Below are 21,891 nucleotides of genomic sequence, written 5' to 3' on the forward strand. Positions count from 1 at the left end.
CATGCCAAAAATCACACAACACCAGGTTATAGTCCAGCCTGGTGTTGCGTGATTTTTAACTTTGTCCAGCCCAATCCAACACCGGCACCTCCACATCATTATACCACGGTTACTTGAGTCACAATATAGATCAAAGTTCTGTACAAGAACATGATAAACAAAAATTTGCATTCACAAAAATGAACTAAGCAAACAGTGAGGCGGTGGCACAGTGATAATGTCATGGTGACAGTAATCCAGAATCCCAGGTGTCACAAAGCTGGTCCTGTTTGTTAAAAAAGCTGTTCTTCTTCTCAAGGAAACTGTGTCCTTGCATTTTTTCAGAGGGGTCATAAAACAGCCCAAGCTCCGAGTCGGCTGGGTTGGTACAGAGATGAAAAGGGTGTTAGGAGGCCTTTTTTTGTTTATACGTAAACAAATGAATCGTCAGACCAAAAGCTTGAAAGCTCTTTTGAAAACTGGTATAGTGATAGGGGCAAGGCCAGCTCCGTTCAGCAGTTGTGTGTGGGAGTTGAGACTGGAACTTCTCTCTCTCCTTCTGTCCTTCTAACTTCAACCTGGAAGCCTCTGTTTCAGTTTTATTCTGTGTTTGTTTATTGAGACTGTTGTCTATTTTCAAAACAGCATAATTAAGTCTTGTTTGGATAGAGTGAGTTCTGTGGGTACCCTATATTCTGCTCTTAGTGTTTCATTCTGTAATTTTGTAAATACATTTTTGTCTGTTTTAAAACCTGGTAGTCAACCTAGCTAACTTACTCTGATAATTTTCACTGTACACTTACTGAAACAACTAGCAAAATTGTGGTCTGGGCTGCCTGCTTAAGAATGTTTTGAGTGGTGTGGCCTAGTCCATAACACAGGCCAACACTCTGGGATCATTGGTTCAAATCCAACTGTGGCACATAGTGAAACTTGTATTGAATAAAAAGTTAGGCTAATGGCAACCATTGTCAACTGCTGTAAAAACCCACCTGGTTCACTAATGTCTTTTAGGGAGAGAAATCTTCCATCCTTACCTGGTCTGGCCTACATGTGACTCCAGACTCACAGCAAAGTGGTTGACTCATAACTGGCCTCTGTGCAATTGGAGACGGAGCAATAAACACTGGTCCAGCCAGCACCACCCTCATCCCACGAACGGATTTTTAAAAGCTGTCACAAGGGGCTTCAGAGGAATGTGATCAGATATAACAAACAGCACACCTTGAAGCCAAGCACCTATTGAATTCCCATTACAGGGAGTTAACCTTTACAACTGAACAAATGTAAGACCTTGCAGATGAAAGCCTGAAATAACAACAGAAAATGCTACTCAGCAGGTCCAGCAGCATCTGTGAACAGAGAAACAGAGTAAGCGTTTCGGAGCAGCGACTTTTCATCAGAGCAATTTAAATATTACCTTCACAGTAAGGGGCAGGTGAAATTGCCAGCTTGACATTCTCATTAACCTGAGCATGTCCCGCGAGATGAATAAAGTGTTGGTGTCTCATAATTAAAGTGAGCAGAAGGGTGGAGACCACACCACTCAGTCTCAGCAGCAACTGGCCTACCTGGTGAGCGGAGTTTGGTCTGACTCGTGGACCTAGACAGGGGCAGGCTCTGTCTGAAACGGTTGGATCGGGTAAAACCGATCGGGACTTCAGCCTCGGACATGGTTTCCAAGGACTCCGCTGATGCGAATGGTAGCTTGGCTGCTTGGTCCGCTAGTCCAGACTGCTGGCTCTGGGAATGTCTGGGACTCCGAGTCTGTGAGGAAGCAAATAGGAGAGAGAGAGAGAGAGAACATTAACTCAGCATCATCACACTCCCTGACCCAGACACTTCCCTCTGTTAGTCAGAATTTGATCCAATTTCGAGGGAGCTTTGTGTGGCCATCATGTTCCTGCTTTTCTATTTGGACTGATGAGCTAATCTCATATTCTTTAGGCAGAGGTTGGTGGGTACCTGGAACACATTGCCAGTGGAGGTGGAAGAGGAGGGCATGATAGCATCATTTAAGATGAATCTAGACAGATACATGAATGGGCAGGGAGCACAGAGATACAGATCCTTAGAATATAAGCGACAGGTTTAGATAGAGGATCTGGATCAGTGCAGGCTTGGAGGGCCGAAGGGCCTGTTCCTGTGCTGTAATTTTCTTGTTCTTTGCTCTTGTTCTTTGTATGATGGGATCCTCAGTGCCACCGTGAAAAGGGGACCATGTTGTTGTTTGCTGCAGAGACCGTGGGAAACTGGACTGGACAAGACATATTAATGCTATGGCAATAGCTACAGGTCAGAGGCTAGGAATGCTGCACTCCCCAAAGCCTGTCCACCATCTGCAAGACACAATTCAAGAGTGTGATGGATTTCCATCTGCCTGAGTGTAGCTCCATCAGTCTTTAAGAAGCACAATACCATCCAGTCCACTTAACTGGCACCCTATCCACCACTTTAAGCATTCAATGCTTCCACTACTGTGCACAGTAAATGCAGTGTGTACTATGTACAAGGTGCACTATAGCAACTCACCAAAGATCCTGAAACAGCACCTTCCAAACCCACGATCACTTCCATCTGGAAGGACAAGGGCAACAGATACTTGGAAACACCGCCACCTCCAAATTTCCCTCCAACCAGACATCATCCTGACTGGGAAATACATCATCAATCTATCACTGTCGCTGGGTCAAAATCCTGGAATTCCCTCCCTAACAGCATTGTGGGTCTACCTACTGCAGATGGATGGCAGCAGTTCAGGAAGGCAGCTCACCCCCACCTTCTCAAGGGCAACTAGGGACGGGCAATAAATGCCGGGCCCAGTTAATGATGCTCACAACACAAATATAAATAAAATACGGGTGCAATTTTAGTGAACCAGACGACCAGGAAATCTATGTGATCAGGCAGAAAATGTAGTTTTACACCCTCATGTAATACTGGTGTCCTGTGAGTTTAATAATGGTAAGTAATACTGGAGGAGGGTGGGAGTTAATCCGATATTGTATCCAATCCTGTCAATTTCCAGGTCGATGGTTAGGTTGAAATGATTCTGTTTGTTTCCCCCTTGTCAATAGCACTGGTCGCACCCCCAACTCCTTTTAAACAAAGCCAGATCACCAGGAAAAGTATTACCCCCCAGCCTCCCGGGGAGATGTTCAGAATAGCTGAGTAAAGTATGCCACACAACTGAAACAGCTTCCCAGGGCTGTTCAATCATTATCCGGGAAGTAAACACGTCTGTATGAATAATGAAGGAACAGAAAACCAATCTTTGTCCAGACAAAAGCAGATTCCTTACAATCGCTATCTCTTTCATTCCACCCTTTCTCAGCCATTTATGCACTGACTGGAGGGATCATTTTTCATGTAATCTTTTTAAAAATAACTTCACAGATTTGATCAGTAGCTCTCCCTGCCACAGTGTGCTCCCATCCCTCCTGAGGACACAGATTTGTACCAGTTATATTTAGAACCTTCAGATGATCTGATCTCAACTTGATATGTGCTGGCTAACTGGTTCAGTAATGCCTCTAATTGACGCTATCAGTTCTAATCCTGACAATGCAGTTCATGCATTAGAAAGTTTACTATCCTCTTCCATCATTGCTTGAAGACTCTCTGAGGACTTCAAGCAAATTATTTTGCTGCATAGGCAACGATGAGAACTGTCTGTTGGTGTATCTGACTAGGATACTGGCCAATCTCTGTCCTCAGAGACTGGATTGCTACTCGTCTTCAACAGCAGAGCTTAATCCTTCACTGACAACTCTTCAAATCCTCTCCAACTTCTCCTCCAAACCACCTTTCCTGCTTCCTTTCATCTCTTACCTCCCCAAAAACAGAACTTTTCAATCATTCCATTGTTGCTCCATTACTTCCCTCTTTTTCCTGAGCAGTATTTAGTTCCACTGTGAGGCTTTCCGAAAGGTTTTTGTTAGATGAGGTTGAAGGAAGAGACCTGGGAAAAAGGGAAGTAGAGGGCAAGGGCAAGGCCAAGAGTCAGGCTGAGGGGGATGTTCAGGGAGAAGGTGCAGGAGGATGATGGGATGGAGACTGAGGAGAGGAGTAAGTGCAAGGAGGACAGAGGGGAAAGGTGAGGGAAGGGAGAATGAGGGAGAAAGCGAAAGTAAGATGAAAGTGAGAATGAGAGAAACAGGGTGAGAGTGAGCTGAGAAGAGTTAGGGTGAGGAAGTTAGCAAGAGCAATGGAGAGAGCAAGGCAAAGTGTGGGCAGTGCTGGGTAAACAGAAACTGTTTATTTCAGAACTCTGTTAATTAGATGCTTTTTTAAAAAAAACTAGTGGTGAAAGCTATTCTGAGTGTGAACCACAATCCCATTTTAATCTAAACCAACTGGCTCCAACCATTCATTTCTGTATCTTAACGTTTAGCAGCTGAAGCAGACCAACTAAGAGATTTTAGCCAGGTATTTGCTGCTTTCATTTCTGTATCTCTGTACTAGCTCATCAAGCCCTCCCAGGATAGGGACAGCACGGGGTTAGATACATAGTAAAGCTCTCTCTACGCAGTCTCCCCATCAAACACTCCCAGGACATAGACAGCACAGGCTTAGATACAGAGTAAAGCTCCCTCTGCACTGTCCCCCATCAAACACTCCGAGGATAAGAACATCACAGGGTTAGATACAGAGTAAAGCTCGCTGTACACAGTCCCCCCATCAAACACTCCCTGGACAGGGACAGCACAGGGTTATGGATACAGAGTAAAGCGCCATTTACACAGTCCCCATCAAACACTCCCAGGACAGGTACATCACGGGCTTATGGATACAGAGTAAAGCGCTGTTTACACAGTCCCCCCATCAAACACTCCCAGGACAGGTACTGGATTGATTCTGAGATTTCTAATTCTTGACCATTAAGGATTAAATGGAAGAAGGGAGTGAGTCAGTCCCATGTCATTGAGGTTGAGATTGATGACATTTTATATTTTTTCTGGCTAGTGTAGAGTGGATGGCTAACTGAACAAGATAAAACTAGCTAAGGCTGTGAGTCGATGTGTACAGATTGGCTGTAGACCCCTGTCATAGGATGCATAGAACTTAAATCCCTTTTGTAGAACTGCATTTCACGGAGCCACTCTGGCAAACATGATTTTTTTTATTGATATCTCAAATCAAGTCAGTGATGTAGTTCTAACAGAAGAATCTTTCTTTCCCCCTCCTGTAACCTTTTTACATAATTCAACACCCAACCAAACACCATGCGAGTGTGGTCTCTGAATAAAGTTGGCATGTACATGGGCAGGCAATCTGACTGTCTTCTAAGATTTCTTTCACACATCTCCCTCTGCATTCAAAGATAATCATAACCACATAGCTCTTGTCCCTGCACGTCTGTCAAATTGCAGTCAGTTGCCTACACTCAGCTTTTTTTTTACTGTGTCACCCAGTGCCTCCCATCTCCCTCAGCACTGAATCTCCTCTCCTACCCGGGACTTCTGCCACTCACGTTAATTCCGTTTTATCTGTCCTCCCCTCTCATGTTCTGTGTCTTTGTTCCCCCACTTCCCTCAGGTCCTTTTTTACCTTCTTGACATCTTCCTCTGCCCCTCTCTCTATTTTTCCTACTCCTCACCCTGTTCTCCACAACGTTCCTGTCCCGCTCTCCCTATGGGTTTCTCAGTCACTCAGCCTCACCCAATCCCATCCACTAGCCTTTCCAGCCTCAGCTACCTTTGAGGTGCAGTATCTTGTTGTATAGATAGCCATTTAAGTACAGCATGATCCCGCAATTAGGAAAACAAATGTTATTTTTTATGCTGTTTGTGGTCCTTCCTCAAAATGTACCCATTTTTGGAGTGTGGTCAGGATCCTTTACATCCCCCTGAGAGGGCAGTTGCACATCTCCACTGAGAGCAGCGCTGCCTCAGTGCCTGCACCATTGGTCACCCTGGGTTGTATGCTCACGCTGCTGCGGTAGGAGATGAACCACTACTTTCTGATTGGGAGGTAAGACTATTCCCCAATGACCTGCTTTAAACAAGTAAGCATGTACCACATACACACAAAAACATATCACTGAAAAATATATCAAAGTATACAGCAAAGGTGTCAACATATTCATGATGAGCCAGTTTTCATTACTGGGAAAGAAAGTTAATGAAGTGTTGGCAGTGAAAGGCACATCATGCAGCACTTCAAACAGCAAGTCATTGGTACGTGCAATACTTGTACTAAAGGAGAACTATTTTTGGTTTCCTTGTCAAATCAGATCTTGCTCAGTTTTTCTGCTTTCGTATTAACTCCTTCAGAACTGAATTTGAGGGAATTACTTTTCTCATTTCGTAAAATCAAAAGGACATTTGCATTTCTGTAGCATCTTTCACCTTGTCAGGACATTGCAATGCAAGTCACAGCCAAGGAAGTACTTTGCAAAATGGAGTCACTGTTGTGATGTTGGCAATGCAAACTGCAAAAGCTGAGAGGCCACTGAATGTGGCAGGACCAGTAACAGAACATGCATTATCATGGGTTTTGTCAATAAGGACATCGTGTGCAAAGACTGAACTTCTACAAGATGCTTATACACTTTTTAGCTGGAACCTTGCGCGTAGTTCCAGGTGCCACACTGTATGAGGGATGTGAATGCTTTGGAGAGAGTGCAGGAGAGATCCAGGGATGAGAAACTTTGTTGTGTTGAGAAAAGATTGTGACTATTCTCCATGGAGAGAAGGAGGCCAAGAGGAGATCTGACAGAAGTTTTCAAAATTATGAGGGGTCTGGATAGAGTAGATAAGAGGGAATTGATCCCACTCATAAAATGCTCAAGAACTACAGGGCACAGATTTAAATGGATTTGCAATTGTCGCAAATGTGGTGGGAAAAATAATCTGTTTCCCGCAGAGTGATTTGGGTCTGGATCGCACTGTGTGGAAGTGTGTTGGAGACAGTGAAGTTTTTTGAGCCATTCGATTATTATTTAAACAGGGTAGTGTCCTAGGCCCGACCATTGTCAGCTGCTTCATCAATGACCTAGCCGCCGTCATGAGGTCAGATGTGGGGATGCTCGCTGATGACTGCACAATGTTCAGCACCATTCATGACACCTCAAATACTGAAGCAGTCCATGTTCAAATGCAACAGGATCTGGACAATATCCAGGTTTCGATTGACAAGTGGCAAGCAACATTCGCACTAAACAAATGCCAGGCTATGACCATCACCAATAACAAACACTCTAACCACTGTTTCCCTTGACATTCAGTGGTGGTACCATCACTGAAACGCCCACTGTCAACATCCTGGGGGTTATAATTGACCAGAAACTCAACTAGACTCACCATGTAAACACAGTGGCTACAAGAGCAAGTCAGAGGCCAGGAATATCGCGGTGAGAAACTCACCTCCTGACTCCCCAAAGCCTGTCCATTGTCCACAAGGCACAGGTCAGGAGTGTGATGGAATACTCCCCATTTGCCTGGATGGGTGCAACTCCAACAACACTCAAGAAGCTCGATGCCATCCAGGACAAAACAGCCCGCTTGATTGGCATCACATCCACAAACATCCATTCCATCCATCACCAACTCTCAGTAGCAGCAGTGTGTACCATCTAGAAGATGCACTGCAGAAATTCACCAAAGATCCTCAGACAGCACCTTCCAAACCCATGATCACTTCCATCTAGAAGGACAAGGGCAGCAGATACATGGGAACACAACCCCCTGCAAGTTCCTCTCTGAGCCACTCACCACCCTGACTTGGAAATATATCGCCGTTCCTTCACTGTCACTGGGTCAAAACCCTGGAATTCCCTCCCTACTGGCATTGTGGGTCAACCCACAGCAGGAGGAATACAGCGGTTCAAGAAGGCATAGAACATGGAACATAGAACATTACAGCGCAGTACAAGCCCTTCGGCCCTCGATGTTGCGCCAACCTGTCATACCAATCTGAAGCCCTACACTATTCCACGTACGTCCATATGCTTGTCCAATGACGACTTAAATGTACTTAAAGTTGGCAAATCTACTACCATTGCAGGCAAAGCATTCCGTACCCTTGCGACTCTCTGAGTAAAGAAGCTACCTCTGACATCTGTCCTATATCTATCACTCCTCAGTTTAAAGCTATGCCCCCTTGTGCTCGCCGTCAACATTCTTGGTAAAAGGCTCTCCCTGTCCACCCTATCTAACCCTCTGATTATCTATATGTCTCTATTAAGTCACCTTTCAACCTTCTTCTCTAATGAAAACAGCCTCAAGTCCCTCAGCCTTTTCTCGTAAGACCTTCCCTCCATACCAGGCAACATCCTAGTAAATTTCCTCTGCACCCTTTCCAAAACTTCCACATCCTTCTTATAATGTGGTGACCAGAACTGTACACAATACTCCAAGTGCGGCCGCACCAGAGTTTTGTACAGCTGCAGCGTAACCTCATGGTTCCAGAACTCTACTAATAAAAGCTAACACACTGTATGCCTTCTTAACAACCTTGTCAACCTGGGTGGCAACTTTCAAGGATCTGTACATGGACACCGAGATCTCTCTGCTCATCTACACTACCAAGAATCTTACCATTAGCCCAGTACTTTGCATTCCAGTTACTCCGACCAAAGTGAATCACCTCACACTTGTCCGCATTAAACTCCATTTGCCACCTCTCAGCCCAGCTCTGCAGCTTATCTATGTCTCTCTGTAACCTACAACATCCTTCGTCACTATCCACAACTCCACCAACCTTAGTGTCGTCTGCAAATTTACTAACCCACCCTTCTAGACCCTCATCCAGGTTGTTTATAAAAATGACGAACAGCAGTGGAGCCAACACCGACCCATTCTGTACACCACTAGTAACTGGACTCTAGGATGAACATTTCCCATCAATCACTACCCTCTGTCTTCTTTCAGCAAGCCAATTACTGATCCAAACTGCTATATCTCCCACAATCCCACTCCTCTGCATTTTGTACGATAGCCTACTGTGGGGAACCTTATCAAACGCCTTGCTGAAATCCATATACACCACATCAATTGGTTTACTCTCATCTACCTGTTTGGTCACCTTCTCAAAGAACTCTAAGGTTTGTGAGGCACGACCTACCCTTCACAAAACCATGCTGACTGTCCCTAATCAAATTATTCTTTTCTAGATGATTATAAATCCTAACTCCTGTAACCTTTTCCAACACTTTACCAACAACTGAAGTAAGGCTCACTGGTCTATAATTACCAGGGTTGTCTCTGCTCCCCTTCTTGAACAGTGGAACCAGATTTGCTATCCTCCAGTCTTCTGGCACTATTCCTGTAGACAATGACGATTTAAAGATCAATGCCAAAGGCATTTCCTGGCTTCCCAGAGGATCCTAGGATAAACCCCATCCAGCCCAGGGGACTTATCTATTTTCACACTCTGTAGGATTTCTAATACCTCCTCCTTGTGAACCTCAATCCCACCTAGTCTAGTAGCCTGTATCTCAGTATTCTCCATCGCAACATTGTCGTTTTCTAGAGTGAATGCTGTCGAAAAATATTCATTTAGTGCTTCCCCTATCTCCTCTAACTCCACACACAACTTCCCACTACTATCCTTGATTGGCCCTAATCTTACTCTCGACATTCTTTTATTCCTTAAATACCTATAGAAGCCTTAGGGTTTACCCTGATCCAATCCGCCAACAACTTCTTATGTCTCCTCCTGACTCTTCTGAGCTCTCTCTTTAGGTCTTCCCTTGTAACCCTCAAGAGCCCTAACTGAGCTTTCACATCCCATCCTAACATAAGCCTTCTTCGTCCTCTTGACCAGAGATTCCACTTCCTTCGTCAACCATGGCTCTCGCGCTCTACAGCTTCCTCCCTGCCTGACAGGTACATACTTATCTAGGACATACTTATCTAAGCTCCACATTTCTAATGTGCCCATCCCCTGCAGTTTCCTTCCCCATCCTATGCTTCCTAAATCTTGCCTAATCACATCGTAATTGCCTTTCCCCAGCTGTAATTCTTGCCCAGTGGTATACACCTATCCCTTTCTATCACTAAAGTAAACATAACAGAATTATGATCGCTATCACCAAAGTACTCACCTACTTCACATCTAACACCTGGCCAGGTTCATTACCCAGTACCAAATCTAATGTGGCTTCGCCCCTTGTTGGCCTGTCTACATACTATGTCAGGAAGCCCTCCTGCACACACTGGACAAAAACTGACCCATCTATAGTACTCGTACTGTAGTGATCCCAGTCAATATTTGGAAAGTTGAAGTCCCCCATGACAACTACCCTGTCTCTCTTGCTCCTATCAAGAATCATCTTTGCTATCCTTTCCTCTACATTTCTGGAACTATTCAGCAGCCTATAGAAAACCCTCAACAGGGTGACCTCTCCTTTCCTGTTTCTAACCTCAGCCCATACTACCTCAGTTGACGAGTCCCCAAACATCCTTTCTGCAACTGTAATACTGTCCTTGACCAACAATGCCACACCTCACCCACTTTTACCATCTTCTCTGTTCTTACTGAAACACCTAAATCCTGGAACCTGCAACAACCATTCCTGTCCCTGCTCTATCCATGTCTCCGAAATGGCCACAACATCGAAGTCCCAGGTACCAACCCATGATGCAAGTTCATGCACCTTATTCCGGATGCTCCTGGTGTTGAAGTAGACACACTTCAAACCAATTTCTTGTTTGCCGGTGCCATCTTGCGTCCCTGAAACTTGATTTTGGACCTCCCTACTCTCAACCTTTTCTATACTCGAACTACAATTCAGGTTCCGATCCCCCTGCTGGATTAGTTTAAACCCACCCCAATAGCCTTAGAGAATTTCCCCCCCAAGATATTGGTACCCCTCTGGTTCAGATGAAGACCATCCTGCTTGTAGAGATCCCATCTACTCCAGAAAGAGCCCCAATTATCCAAGAATCCAAAACCCTCCCTCCTGCACCATCCCTGTAGCCACGTGTTCAACTCCTCTCTCTCCGTATTCCTTGCCTCACTAGCACGTGGCACGGGCAACAAACCAGAGACAACTCTGTTCGTCCTAGCTCTAAGCTTCCATTCTAGCTCCCTGAATTTCTGCCTTAAATCCCCATCTCTCTTCCTACCTATGTCATTGGTGCCTATGTGGAGCACGACTTGGGGCTGCTCCTCCTCCCCCTTAAAGATCCCAAAAACACGATCAGAGACATCACGAACCCTGGCACCTGGGAGGCAACACACCAACCGTGAGTCTCTCTCGTTCCCACAGAACCTCCTATCTGACCCCCTATCTATGGAGTCCCCAAAGACTACTGCTCTGCTCCTCTTCCCCCTTCCCTTCTGAGTAACAGGGACAGACTCTGTGCCAGAGCCCTGGGCCCCACTGCTTTCCCTTGGTAAGTTGTCCCCCCCCAACAGTAACCAAAACGGTATACTTATTGTTGAGGGGAATGGCCACCGGGGATCCCTGCACTGCCTGCCGGTTCCCTTTCTGACTGTAACCCATCTGCCTTTTTCTATATGGGGGCAGGTCACCCCCACCTTCTCAAGGGGCAACTGGGGACAGGCAGAAAATGCTGGCCAGCCAGCCACACCCACATCCCACAAATGAATAAACAAAAACAACAATGAAAAGTGCATGGGGGAAAGGCAGGAGAATGGCACTAAGTTATAATGCTTATTGTTGAGTCACTGCAGATATGATGGATTATATGGCCTTCTTCTGCATAGTAACAATTCAATAAGCCCCTGAAAATAGCACCACAGTAAGTACCAGATCATGACAGAGGGATAAAAATGGGGCTCAGGACACATAAGATAAAACTCATCTGTCACAAGGTCTGTTAAATGCACTCAGGAGCTAGGGCTGGCAAGACTACATGTCATCTGAAAGAAGGTATCTCAGATTGTACAACATGCTGCAAGACTGAACCCTGAACCCACTGTGAGTCAGCTCAGTCCCAGCTGGCTCTCCCTGCACCAATGATCAATGACTACAATTGCACAAGTTCCAACCATGTGACCTATCTGTTGTCTATCTCGTCTGTCTCAGAAATTTAGGAATGTGAACAGTTTGAGCAGATAGAGTGACTCATTACATTCTGAGTCTGAGTAGGCAAGTCTGTTTCCCAAATTCACTGAAGCTTCTTTTCTACCTCGAAACAGACATGCAACTCAACACAATGCACAACATCACAGAATGGGGCAATCACCATTTCCTTTATCGCCAATTCTGACTCAGGTAACCAGGATGGGGGGAACAGCACATATTTCAGCGGCAGAGATGTACTGGAGGGACTGTCCACTGCTATCAGGGGGGCCCAATGTAAGGAGGTCCTGCTCCTCCTGGAGCCATTGGGATGTCAATATAAAGCAATCAAGGGGAGGAATTGGGTACTTGATGGCCTCAATGATGCCACGGAAGATCATGTTATTGACAAAATGCCATGACAGCAAGAGGATATCAGATTTCCCTTCCAGTGCCTTCCCTCACCATATTGCTAACCCGTCCCCTGGGCAGCACATTTCCAAAAGGTTGGGCTAATTCTGTTCAGAGGCACTCTCTGCCTCTATCTCTGTGTCTCTCTCTGTGTCTCTCTCTGTATCACACACACACACATTAATTACTCGGATTTCTTGTCAGGACTGTTTCACAGTTACTTTAATGATCAGATTCTCTCGGTATGAAGGCCTCACAGATGAGGGGTTGATTGAACATTCTTCACACACACTAGTCAAAGTACAAAACTCCACTGAAAGTCAAGGTCAGGGAGATTAAACACAATGATAGGGAACCAATGCGTGACAAGACTAATGTCACCCTTCGCAGTTCCTCACAGAAAAGCCTATCTGTGCCAAGTAAGCAGAATTCAATTTGTAAACTTGGAGAAATTTTCATTCCAGGAACATGGTGTCCTGTATTTCATTGTGAAGTAGGAGATCTCAGCATTTCCTTTGATCAGTGATGGGTACCTTTGCTCATGTGAGACCAGCCAAGCTCTTGAAATAAAACTTTTGTGTTTGAGCACTCGATGAATAGTCAGTCAAGCAATCCTCTGAAGATCACATAATGCAGGTCTTGTTTGAAGTGTAGAAATTTCAATAACATTAAATACTGCAACAACTAAAATGACAGCTGAGAGTACAATAGATCCATCAGATTGGAGACCATCTTAAAAAGGAATCTCCAAGGTGGATAGTGGAGACAAAGGTCACAGTAAACAACTTGTTTTGATCTTAGAATCCTTTTTTCTCTGGGCTCTCAGACCTTTGAGAGGGATGAACATCAGTATGCACCAAGCATATAGATGTACAATATCTTTCAGTTTAATGGGATAGAAAGTCTCCACTTAGCCAAAGATAAGAGCCAACTGATTGAACTTTACAGGTTGAGGCCATTTTGCCCATTGTATCCATGTTGGCTTTTTGGAAGAGCTACCCAATTAGTCTCATCCCCCCGGCCTTTCCTCATTGCCCTGCAACTGTTCATATTCTCCTGAATTCCTGGAGTGAGGGCATTATTTGAGGTGGAAAGGTTGGGTAGGCCAGGGCTGTATCCACTACAGTTTAGATGAATGAGAGAGAATCTTATTAAAACTTACAAAGATCCTGAGGGAACCTGACAGGGTGGATGCTGAATGGATGTTTCCTCTTGTGGGAGAGACTAGGACCGGGGTCTCCTATTCAAATAAAGATGAAGAGGGACTTTTGTCTCTCAGAGGACCCTGTGTCTTTGGAACTCAGCTCCCTAGACAGCGATGGAGGTGGTGGTCATTCAATACTTTTAAGGAGGATGCTTGCTCAATGAGGCACTCCAATGTTATTGAGGAAAGGTCAGACTGAGGGAACATTAGGTTCAGGCAGGGCCTCATCGAATGGTAAAGCAAGCTTGAGGGGCCAGAAGTCAGATGTTTCCTCCTGGTTTTATTATCCACCTTTATCTAGATTCTTAGGTGTCTATTTTTTAAAAGAAATTGTGACTGTGTCAGCTTCCACCATTTCAGACAGGGCTTTGGCAGAATACATGCTGCATGAACAAATAACTTCTCCTTATCTCCCCTCTGGTTCTTGTGTCAATTCCTGTAAATCTGTATCCTATGGTTAACAAGCTACCAGTCCCCATGAAAACTGCACTCCCGATCTGCTCTCCAATCTTCTGATAAGTTCAAACCTCATTATTAAATCTCCTCCTTTGCTGCTGGCAAGGTGAGCAATGGAGCACCTCCTTGTCAATGTATTTGCAATGTTGTTGAAATGGTCTATCAGTGAGGAACAGTAAAGTTTCATAAAATTACACAGTGACTTTAACACATTCTCGGAGGAATACCTTAAAGCACACAGCACATTACTTTGCTTATAATGCCTATATTTACACAATCAAATATAAAGCTTGTTTCATATCCCAGTGACGAGTTCAATGAACAGTTAAACTGATCCTTGTGGTATTGAATGAGGTAAGAACATTCACCAGAACAACTCTCCCTGTTCCTCTTTAAATCATTTGGCTCAGTGGCCTGTTTCTGTGCTGTAAATTCTATTATTGCAAATGGACTATGATTACAATGGAAACTGGATAGAATTCAATGGAATGGGGGGATCAAATGGGATCTCATTCATGCCTTATTATCTCCAGTCTCAACTCAGTGCACACCTGGCTGATATCCCACATTTTACGCTTTGCAAACTTTAAAGTTCACATTCTGTTACACTCCACAAATATAAAATCAAACTCCACTATTCCCAGAGTTGTCATAAGAGTTAAACATTTTATAAAGTACACCAAATTCCCCAATTTACCCGCCTTCTAAACCAAGGTTGACAGAAAGCACAAACCAAGTTTCTGTAATGAATAAGAATTAATTTTTATTACAAGTAGATAGATTCCAGCTACAGGTAAACAATCATAGACCATCATCATTTAATTTAACCAGTTAACATTCTAACCTCTTGCTGACTCCCCGTCACACACACCAACAAGACACAAACAGGATACAAAAATCATGGGAGTTATGACAGAGGGAGATTGGGCAAGCAGTCCAATAGCTCCTGTTCACAGGATCTGCTGAGATGATTGTTGCTTCTCTATCTTCCTTCTCTAGATCCTTTCACCAATTTGAAGAAGGCACAGGGTGGCTGGTTCATACTTAGTTGAAACTTTATTGCTGGAACAGCACAGCAGGTCAGGCAGCATCCAGGGAACAGGAGATTCGACGTTTCGGGCACAGGCCCTTCTTCAGGAATGATTCCTGAAGAAGGGCCTGTGCCCGAAACGTCGAATCTCCTGTTCCTTGGATGCTGCCTGACCTGCTGTGCTGTTCCAGCAATAAAGTTTCAACTTTGATCTCCAGCATCTGCAGACCTCACTTTCTCCTGGTTCACACTTATGAAAGGTCTCTGTTAAAGCCATAGCTTACAGCAACTGTTGAAGGAAAAATAGACTGGTTTTCTCCAGGCTTTTACCAGATCAGAAAGAAAGATCCTGAGCTGGTGGAACTCTGATGGCTTCTCTCTATTTTTTTCAAATACCACAAAAAACAACCTCAGCATTGGCAGGTTAAGGCCTTTGTCATCAATAATTGGTCACTAGTCCACAAACCCATCAGCTACCTGTTGTCAGCTGACAGCCCATTTGTGCATACTCCATAGTTCCAGCTCATCTGCAAACTACATGTCAAGCAGCTGTGTAAACTATGCAGACAATGATGGTCTTGCTTTCAAAAAACATTCAGAAATTCTTCAGCAATCCTTGGTTTTTAAAACAATTCTTTTCCCGTTTCAGTCCATAGTCAGATCAAAAATGAAAAGACGCAGTCTTTATAATCCCATGTCTTAAATCATGCCAAATTCTATATCACCCTTGCGCTTACTGATTCACACTGGATCCCAGTCACGCAAATCTGTGGTTTTCAAATTCTTAGCCTTGGTTTCAGCTTGCTGTATGGCCTCAGCAGTAACCATCTGAGTTCCCCATGCTGCTCTGAACCTGGCCTCTTCAATGTCCCTGATTTTAATCACTCCCCCATTGACAGCTGTCCCTCAATTAACAAGGGCCCTCCTGAGTCCTCTCCACTTCTCTGTCTTGTTTCCCTCCTTGGAGACTCAACCTTAAAACCTACATTTTGGGCCAAGTTTTTAATCACCTGACTTAATATCTCCGTGGTGTCAGGTTGTGTTTATAATGTTCCTGTGAAACACCATGAGATGTTTCATTACATTAAAGGGTCAATTTAGAACTGAACTTTCCTAGTATTTATGGTGTAGAATGAAATTTCATTGAACACCTACTACAGCAGTAACTAACTTCCCAAATTTCTAGTACATGATAATAAAACAAAAGGTTACAAGATTCACTGAGATCAAGCTCCCTCATTGAACGACTGCCATACGTACCCTCTGATCAATGCATTCATTGTTCGGGGAAATAAAATGAGTTTGTCCTCAGAGCGAATGGTGAACTAACCCTTGGATGAAGGAGGGTAAGGGGGCAACGGTCATCCTGGCATCGCGACTAGCTGCCCATGGTCTTTGGCTCAGAGGGTTTAGACAGGTGATTAACCCAGCAGCAACCGAGGGCATTTGTTTAGCTCAGTTGGGTGGACAGCTGGTTTATGACAGAGTGACACCAACAGTGTGGGTTCAATTCCCAGACTGGCTGAGATTACGTAGAATCCCTATAGTGTGGGAGAGGCCATTCGGCCCATCGAGTCCACACTGACCCTCCGAACAGCATCTCAAACAGACAGATTCCCCTACCCTGTAACTCTGTATTTCTCATGGACAATCCACCTAGCGTGCACATCTTTGGAGTGTGGAAGGAAACCGAAATACCTGGAGGAAATCCATACTGACATGGGGGAGAACATGCAAACTCCACACAGACAGTCGCCTGAAGGTGCAATCAAACCTGGATCCCTGGTGCTGTGAGGCAGCAGTGCTAACCTCTTACCATAAAGGATTCTCCTCTTCAACCTCCCTCCTCAGTTTAAATGACCAATCACCTCACTCTAATTAGACAGCAAATCTTGGGCAATGGCAACTTTACCTTGTCAGCCTCCAAGACAAGGCATATCAACCAAGGTAGGTGAGTGAGTGAGTGAGTGAGAAAGAGAGAGAAAGAAGATCCAGTGGAAAGAGCCACCATCTTCTTTGAAGAAGACCAGGAATTCCCCTACATCAACTTGAGGGAAGAACAGAGACTGCTACCACCAAATTCTGGATTAGTGGTGCTGCAAGAGCACAGCAGTTCAGGCAGCATCCAAGGAGCTTTGAAATCAACGGTTCGGGCAAAAGCCCTTCATCAGGAATAAAGGCAGTGAGCCTGGAGCGTGAAGAGATAAGCGAGGGGAGGGTGGGGGTGGGGAGAGAGTAGCATAGAGTACAATGGGTGAGTGGGGGAGGAGATGAAGGTGATAGGTCAGGGAGGAGAGGGTGGAGTGGATAGGTGGAAAAGGAGCTAGGCAGGTCGGACAAGTCCGGACAAGTCATGGGGACGGTGCTGAGCTGGAAGTTTGAAACTAGGATGAGGTGGGGGAAGGGGAAATGAGGAAACTGTTGAAATCCACATTGATGCCCTGGGGTTGAAGTGTTCCGAGGCGAAAGATGAGGCGTTCTTCCTCCAGGCGTCTGGTGGTGAGGGAGCGGCAGTGAAGGAGGCACAGGACCTCCATGTCCTCGGCAGAGTGGGAGGGGGAGTTGAAATGTTGGGCCACGGGGCGGTGTAGTTGATTGGTGTGGGTGTCCCAGAGATGTTCCCTAAAGCGCTCTGCTAGGAGGCGCCCAGTCTCCCCAATGTAGAGGAAACCGCATCGGGAGCAACGGATACAATAAATGATATTAGTGGATGTGCAAGTAAAACTTTGATGGATGTGGAAGGCTCCTTTAGGGCCTTGGATAGAGGTGAGGAAGGAGGTGTGGGCACAGGTTTTACAGTTCCTGCGGTGACAGGGGAAAGTGCCAGGATGGGAGGGTGGGTTGTAGGGGGCATGGACCTGACCAGGTAGTCACGGAGGGAACGGTCTTTGCGGAAGGCGGAAAGGGGTGGGGAGGGAAATATATCCCTGGTGGTGGGGTCTGTTTGGAGGTGACGGAAATGTCGGTGGATGATTTGGTTTATGCGAAGGTTGGTAGGGTGGAAGGTGAGCACCAGGGGCGTTCTGTCCTTGTTACGGTTGGAGGGGTGGGGTCTGAGGGCGGAGGTGCGGGATGTAGACGAGATGCATTGGAGGGCATGTTTAACCAGGTGGGAAGGGAAATTACGGTCTGTAAAGAAGGAGGCCATCTGGTGTGTTCTGTGGTGGAACTGGTCCTCCTGGGAGCAGATCCGGCGGAGGCGGAGGAATTGGGAATACGGGATGGCATTTTTGCAAGAGGTACCTTTTACCACCAAAGACATCAGGAAGGAATGCTCCATTTCCCCCCAAATCCACCACCCGTGCTCCCCTCCTGGGATCAGTGAAACATTCTCATGTGTCATGGTTGTCTGTTTACATTTTTTGACCAATTGAATAGAGTATCATATCTAAGCAGCTGCTTCTTAACAACCTAAATACTGTTCTGAAAATTGTGTCCACAATAAATTGCCTATATTAGGAAACAATGATGCTATACAGATGTAAATTGTTTTGTTGTTATAAATATACAGAAAAGCAAGAATACTAAAGCTAAGAAAAACATGTGAAAAACTGCAGGAAAGAAATTATTCTAAGTTACAGGGAACCAGAAAACGCTAATTGCCTAAAATTTACAAAAGATAGATATCAAATGTTAAAACCCTCAGTACATTTTGCTTCAGGGTGAGAGTGGTAATAAATGGATCAATAGAGAGATATTTTCTCCTTTGGTGCTCTCAGATCTTCTAACTCAGCTTCACATGTCCCCAGTATGTACTAGGAAGCTTCATCTTTTGACATCAAATTAATTAAATTGTTCAAAACTATGTCGCTTTAATCAGAGTTTGAAAGCCATTCCTGATAGAAGTGTGGAGCTGCGATTAGTGCATAACAGTCAGTGAGGGTTGGGTCATTGGTGCATGATTAGAGAAGCACAAAAACCAGAAAATGAAAATGGTTAAGCTTATGGGCAGCTGCTGACCTGACCACGTTCATCAATATTCCTTCACTGAAGTGTGGATGTCACTGGCTAGTTCAGCATTTATTGCCCAGCCCTAATTACCCAGAGGGCAGTTAAGACATTGCTGTGGGTCTGGAGTCACCTTGAGACCAGACTAGGTAAGGATGGCAGTTTTCCTTCCCTCAAGGACATTTGTAAACTAGGTGGGTTTCACTCCACAATAGTTTCACAGTCGCCATAAGACTAGCTTTTAATTCCAAGGTCATTTTAAGGGATTCAAATTTCACCATCTGTCACATGGGATATAAACCCATTGCCCAGTTATGGATTACTAGCCCAGTGACATTGCAATGGCACAAACACTCCCTCCCTCCCAATGCCTGTGGACTCCAGTTTAGAATTTGATAAGACGCATGGCTAACTAATCACATTCAGAGAGTAGGAGGAAGCAGATCATTGATATAAAAACTTGCATTGTTATAACGCCTTTAACAAACTAAAAACATAATCTAGATCAGAGTGGTGCTGGAAAAGCACAGCAGTTCAGGCAGCATCCGAGGAGCAGTAAAATCGACATTTCGGGCAAAAGCTCTTCTTCAGGAATACAGGCAGAGAGCCAGAAGGGTGGAGAGATACTAAAAACATAGCAAGGTCCTTCACAGAAGCATAAAATCAAACTAAAGTTTGACTCAGGGCACAAAAAGAGAGAAATTAAGACACGTGACCAAACGTTTGGTCAAGAATGTAGGTTTTAAGGAGTGATTTAAAGGAGGTGGAAAGGTTTAAAGATTGAGGCCAAAGTGGCTGAACAGTGAAACCGAATCGGGTCAGATTTCAATCGGTGGAGATATCTCAGAGGGTTGTGAGGCTGGAGGAGGTTCCAGAGACAGCAAAGATCCAGACCATGGAGTGATTCAGAAACATTAATCAGGCATTTCTGAATGGGGGCCAATGTAGATCAGTGAGTGCCAGGGGTGATGGGTGAACAGGACTTGGTGCAGGTTAGAAGGCACGTAGCAGAGCCGGGCATGAACTGAGGCGAAAGGAGGTTTAGAAATGCCAACTTACACACTGCTGACTTGAGGAGCCTGGATACAAGTGGGCAGGATCTCCCTGTCCCCAATGGGCAGCCTGGGGATGGGGGGCTCCAGGAGAGCTCCCACAGACAGTCCCACCATCAGAGACCTTTCCCAGCAGTGGGAGCTGATGAAGAGAGGCTGCCCATTAAATAGGGGCGTGCAGCCAATTAAACTACCCAAGGATCCAACGAACATCAATGCTTTGGGAGAGCAACAGAGTGGCTCTAATTGGTTCCGATAATAGAATATTGATGTAAAACTGTAGATCAGCCCCACTGCCCACATGTGCATGGATCAGGACTCACACATTGTCGAAAATGTGTTGCTGGAAAAGCAGAGCAGATCAGGCAGCATCCCAGGAACAGGAGAATCGACGTTTCAGGCATGAGCCCTTCTTCAGGAATGCCCGAAACGTCGATTCTCTTGTTCCTTGGATGCTGCCTGACCTGCTGTGCTTTTCCAGCAACACATTTTCAGCTCTGATCTCCAGCATCTGCAGTCCTCACTTTCTACTCACACATTGTCCCAATGCTGAGATTGTCTGTGGAAATACCCACCCAACATGATGCTTAAACAGCAACTCACAGCCATCCAATGGCCACATCTAAACCCTGAATGCCAATCGATACATTGGGAATTTATTCATCAGGAAGACACTCCAAACTCACAAACAATTTGTAGCAGAATGAATCTGCCACTTGATACGGTCCTGAACTACAAAATGAACAATAGAAAATCTTGGATTTGTACCCTGATCTCTCCTGATTAGTTGACCCCCAGTGTAACGGATGGCACAGATCCCTATCTGGAGAAGAGGTTCCGGCTGGAAATAGTCCATTCCCATTCCTACCCAATCCCTCGGGAAGTGGCAATGTGTGGATCAGACTGGTCTCAGATATGATGCATGACCCTCAGGCACTTCCGGAGCTGGGCAACAATATGGGAATGAAGGGGTCACAAACATGAGCAAAGAGGAGGAAACATGGCAGGGAAACATCTCCCAAAAGGAATGACAACGTGGGAAGGACAAAGTCTACACGGTGAAAGTGACATTTTAAGGGAGTTGACCTTTACATTCAGCTATTACACATTTGAACACAAACAGAAACTCTGTATCATTATCTCATTACTACCCTGTGAGCAATGTCAGAAAGATTGCTTAGTAGAAGTGATAATATACAAAAAAAAAGAAATAAAATAGAAGTGGTAATGCTTTCCCACATCGCAGTGTCAGACACCTTCAATGCATTTCTGCAAAAACCTCTCACCTCCCTGGAAAAGGCAAGTCACTGAGCACTGGGGAGGGTTCCATTTCTCTGGTTTGTGTTAATGTCCAGTTCAAGAGTGACTACAGCAGCAACAACAACCCTGCCTGACACAATTCCACTGCCAGTGAACGCGTACAAAACAACTCTGCATTTATATCATCCTTTTTACAACCTCAATGGCACTTCAGTGCACTTTAATATCCAATGAAGTAGTTTGGATGTGACGTCACTGTTGTAATGCAGGAAATATTGCAATTCCTGTGCAGCAACCTCCCACTAGCAGAAATGAGATAATGACCAGATAATTTGCTGACTGTAGGATAAATATTGACCCGTGACACTGGGCTGAACTCCCCTGCTCTTCTGCAAATGTCATGGAATATTTTCCATTCAGCTGTGGGCAGATTGAAAAGAGGCACCTCCCACATCTCTGTACTGGGTATGTCAGTCTCACAGTGTCCATGTTCAATGGTGACTTGTTCTATTGGTCAGAGTAAGAGGAAGACATTTCACAATGAATGACTGGTGATGTTCGCCATTCCAGGTTGGTT

The 21,891-nt window shown here is 45.0% G+C and overlaps 1 protein-coding gene across 17 annotated transcripts in view; it reads right to left on the reverse strand.

The window, feature by feature from the left end:
• The window catches only part of srcin1a (SRC kinase signaling inhibitor 1a), a 584,261-nt gene that overhangs the window by 82,746 nt on the left and 479,624 nt on the right, over positions 1 to 21,891 (reverse strand). For 16 of the 17 annotated variants that reach the window (XM_087977753.1, XM_087977757.1, XM_087977752.1 and 13 more), the window contains one exon: positions 1,551 to 1,746. In XM_087977753.1, coding sequence (XP_087833879.1) covers positions 1,551 to 1,746 — 196 coding nt within the window. The other variant, XM_087977762.1, reaches the window with a different exon arrangement.

Source organism: Chiloscyllium plagiosum, unplaced genomic scaffold (genome assembly GCF_037043375.1).
Source record: "Chiloscyllium plagiosum isolate Xiang-an unplaced genomic scaffold, Cpla_swu_hap1 HiC_scaffold_32, whole genome shotgun sequence".
NCBI classification, from domain to species: domain Eukaryota; kingdom Metazoa; phylum Chordata; class Chondrichthyes; order Orectolobiformes; family Hemiscylliidae; genus Chiloscyllium; species Chiloscyllium plagiosum.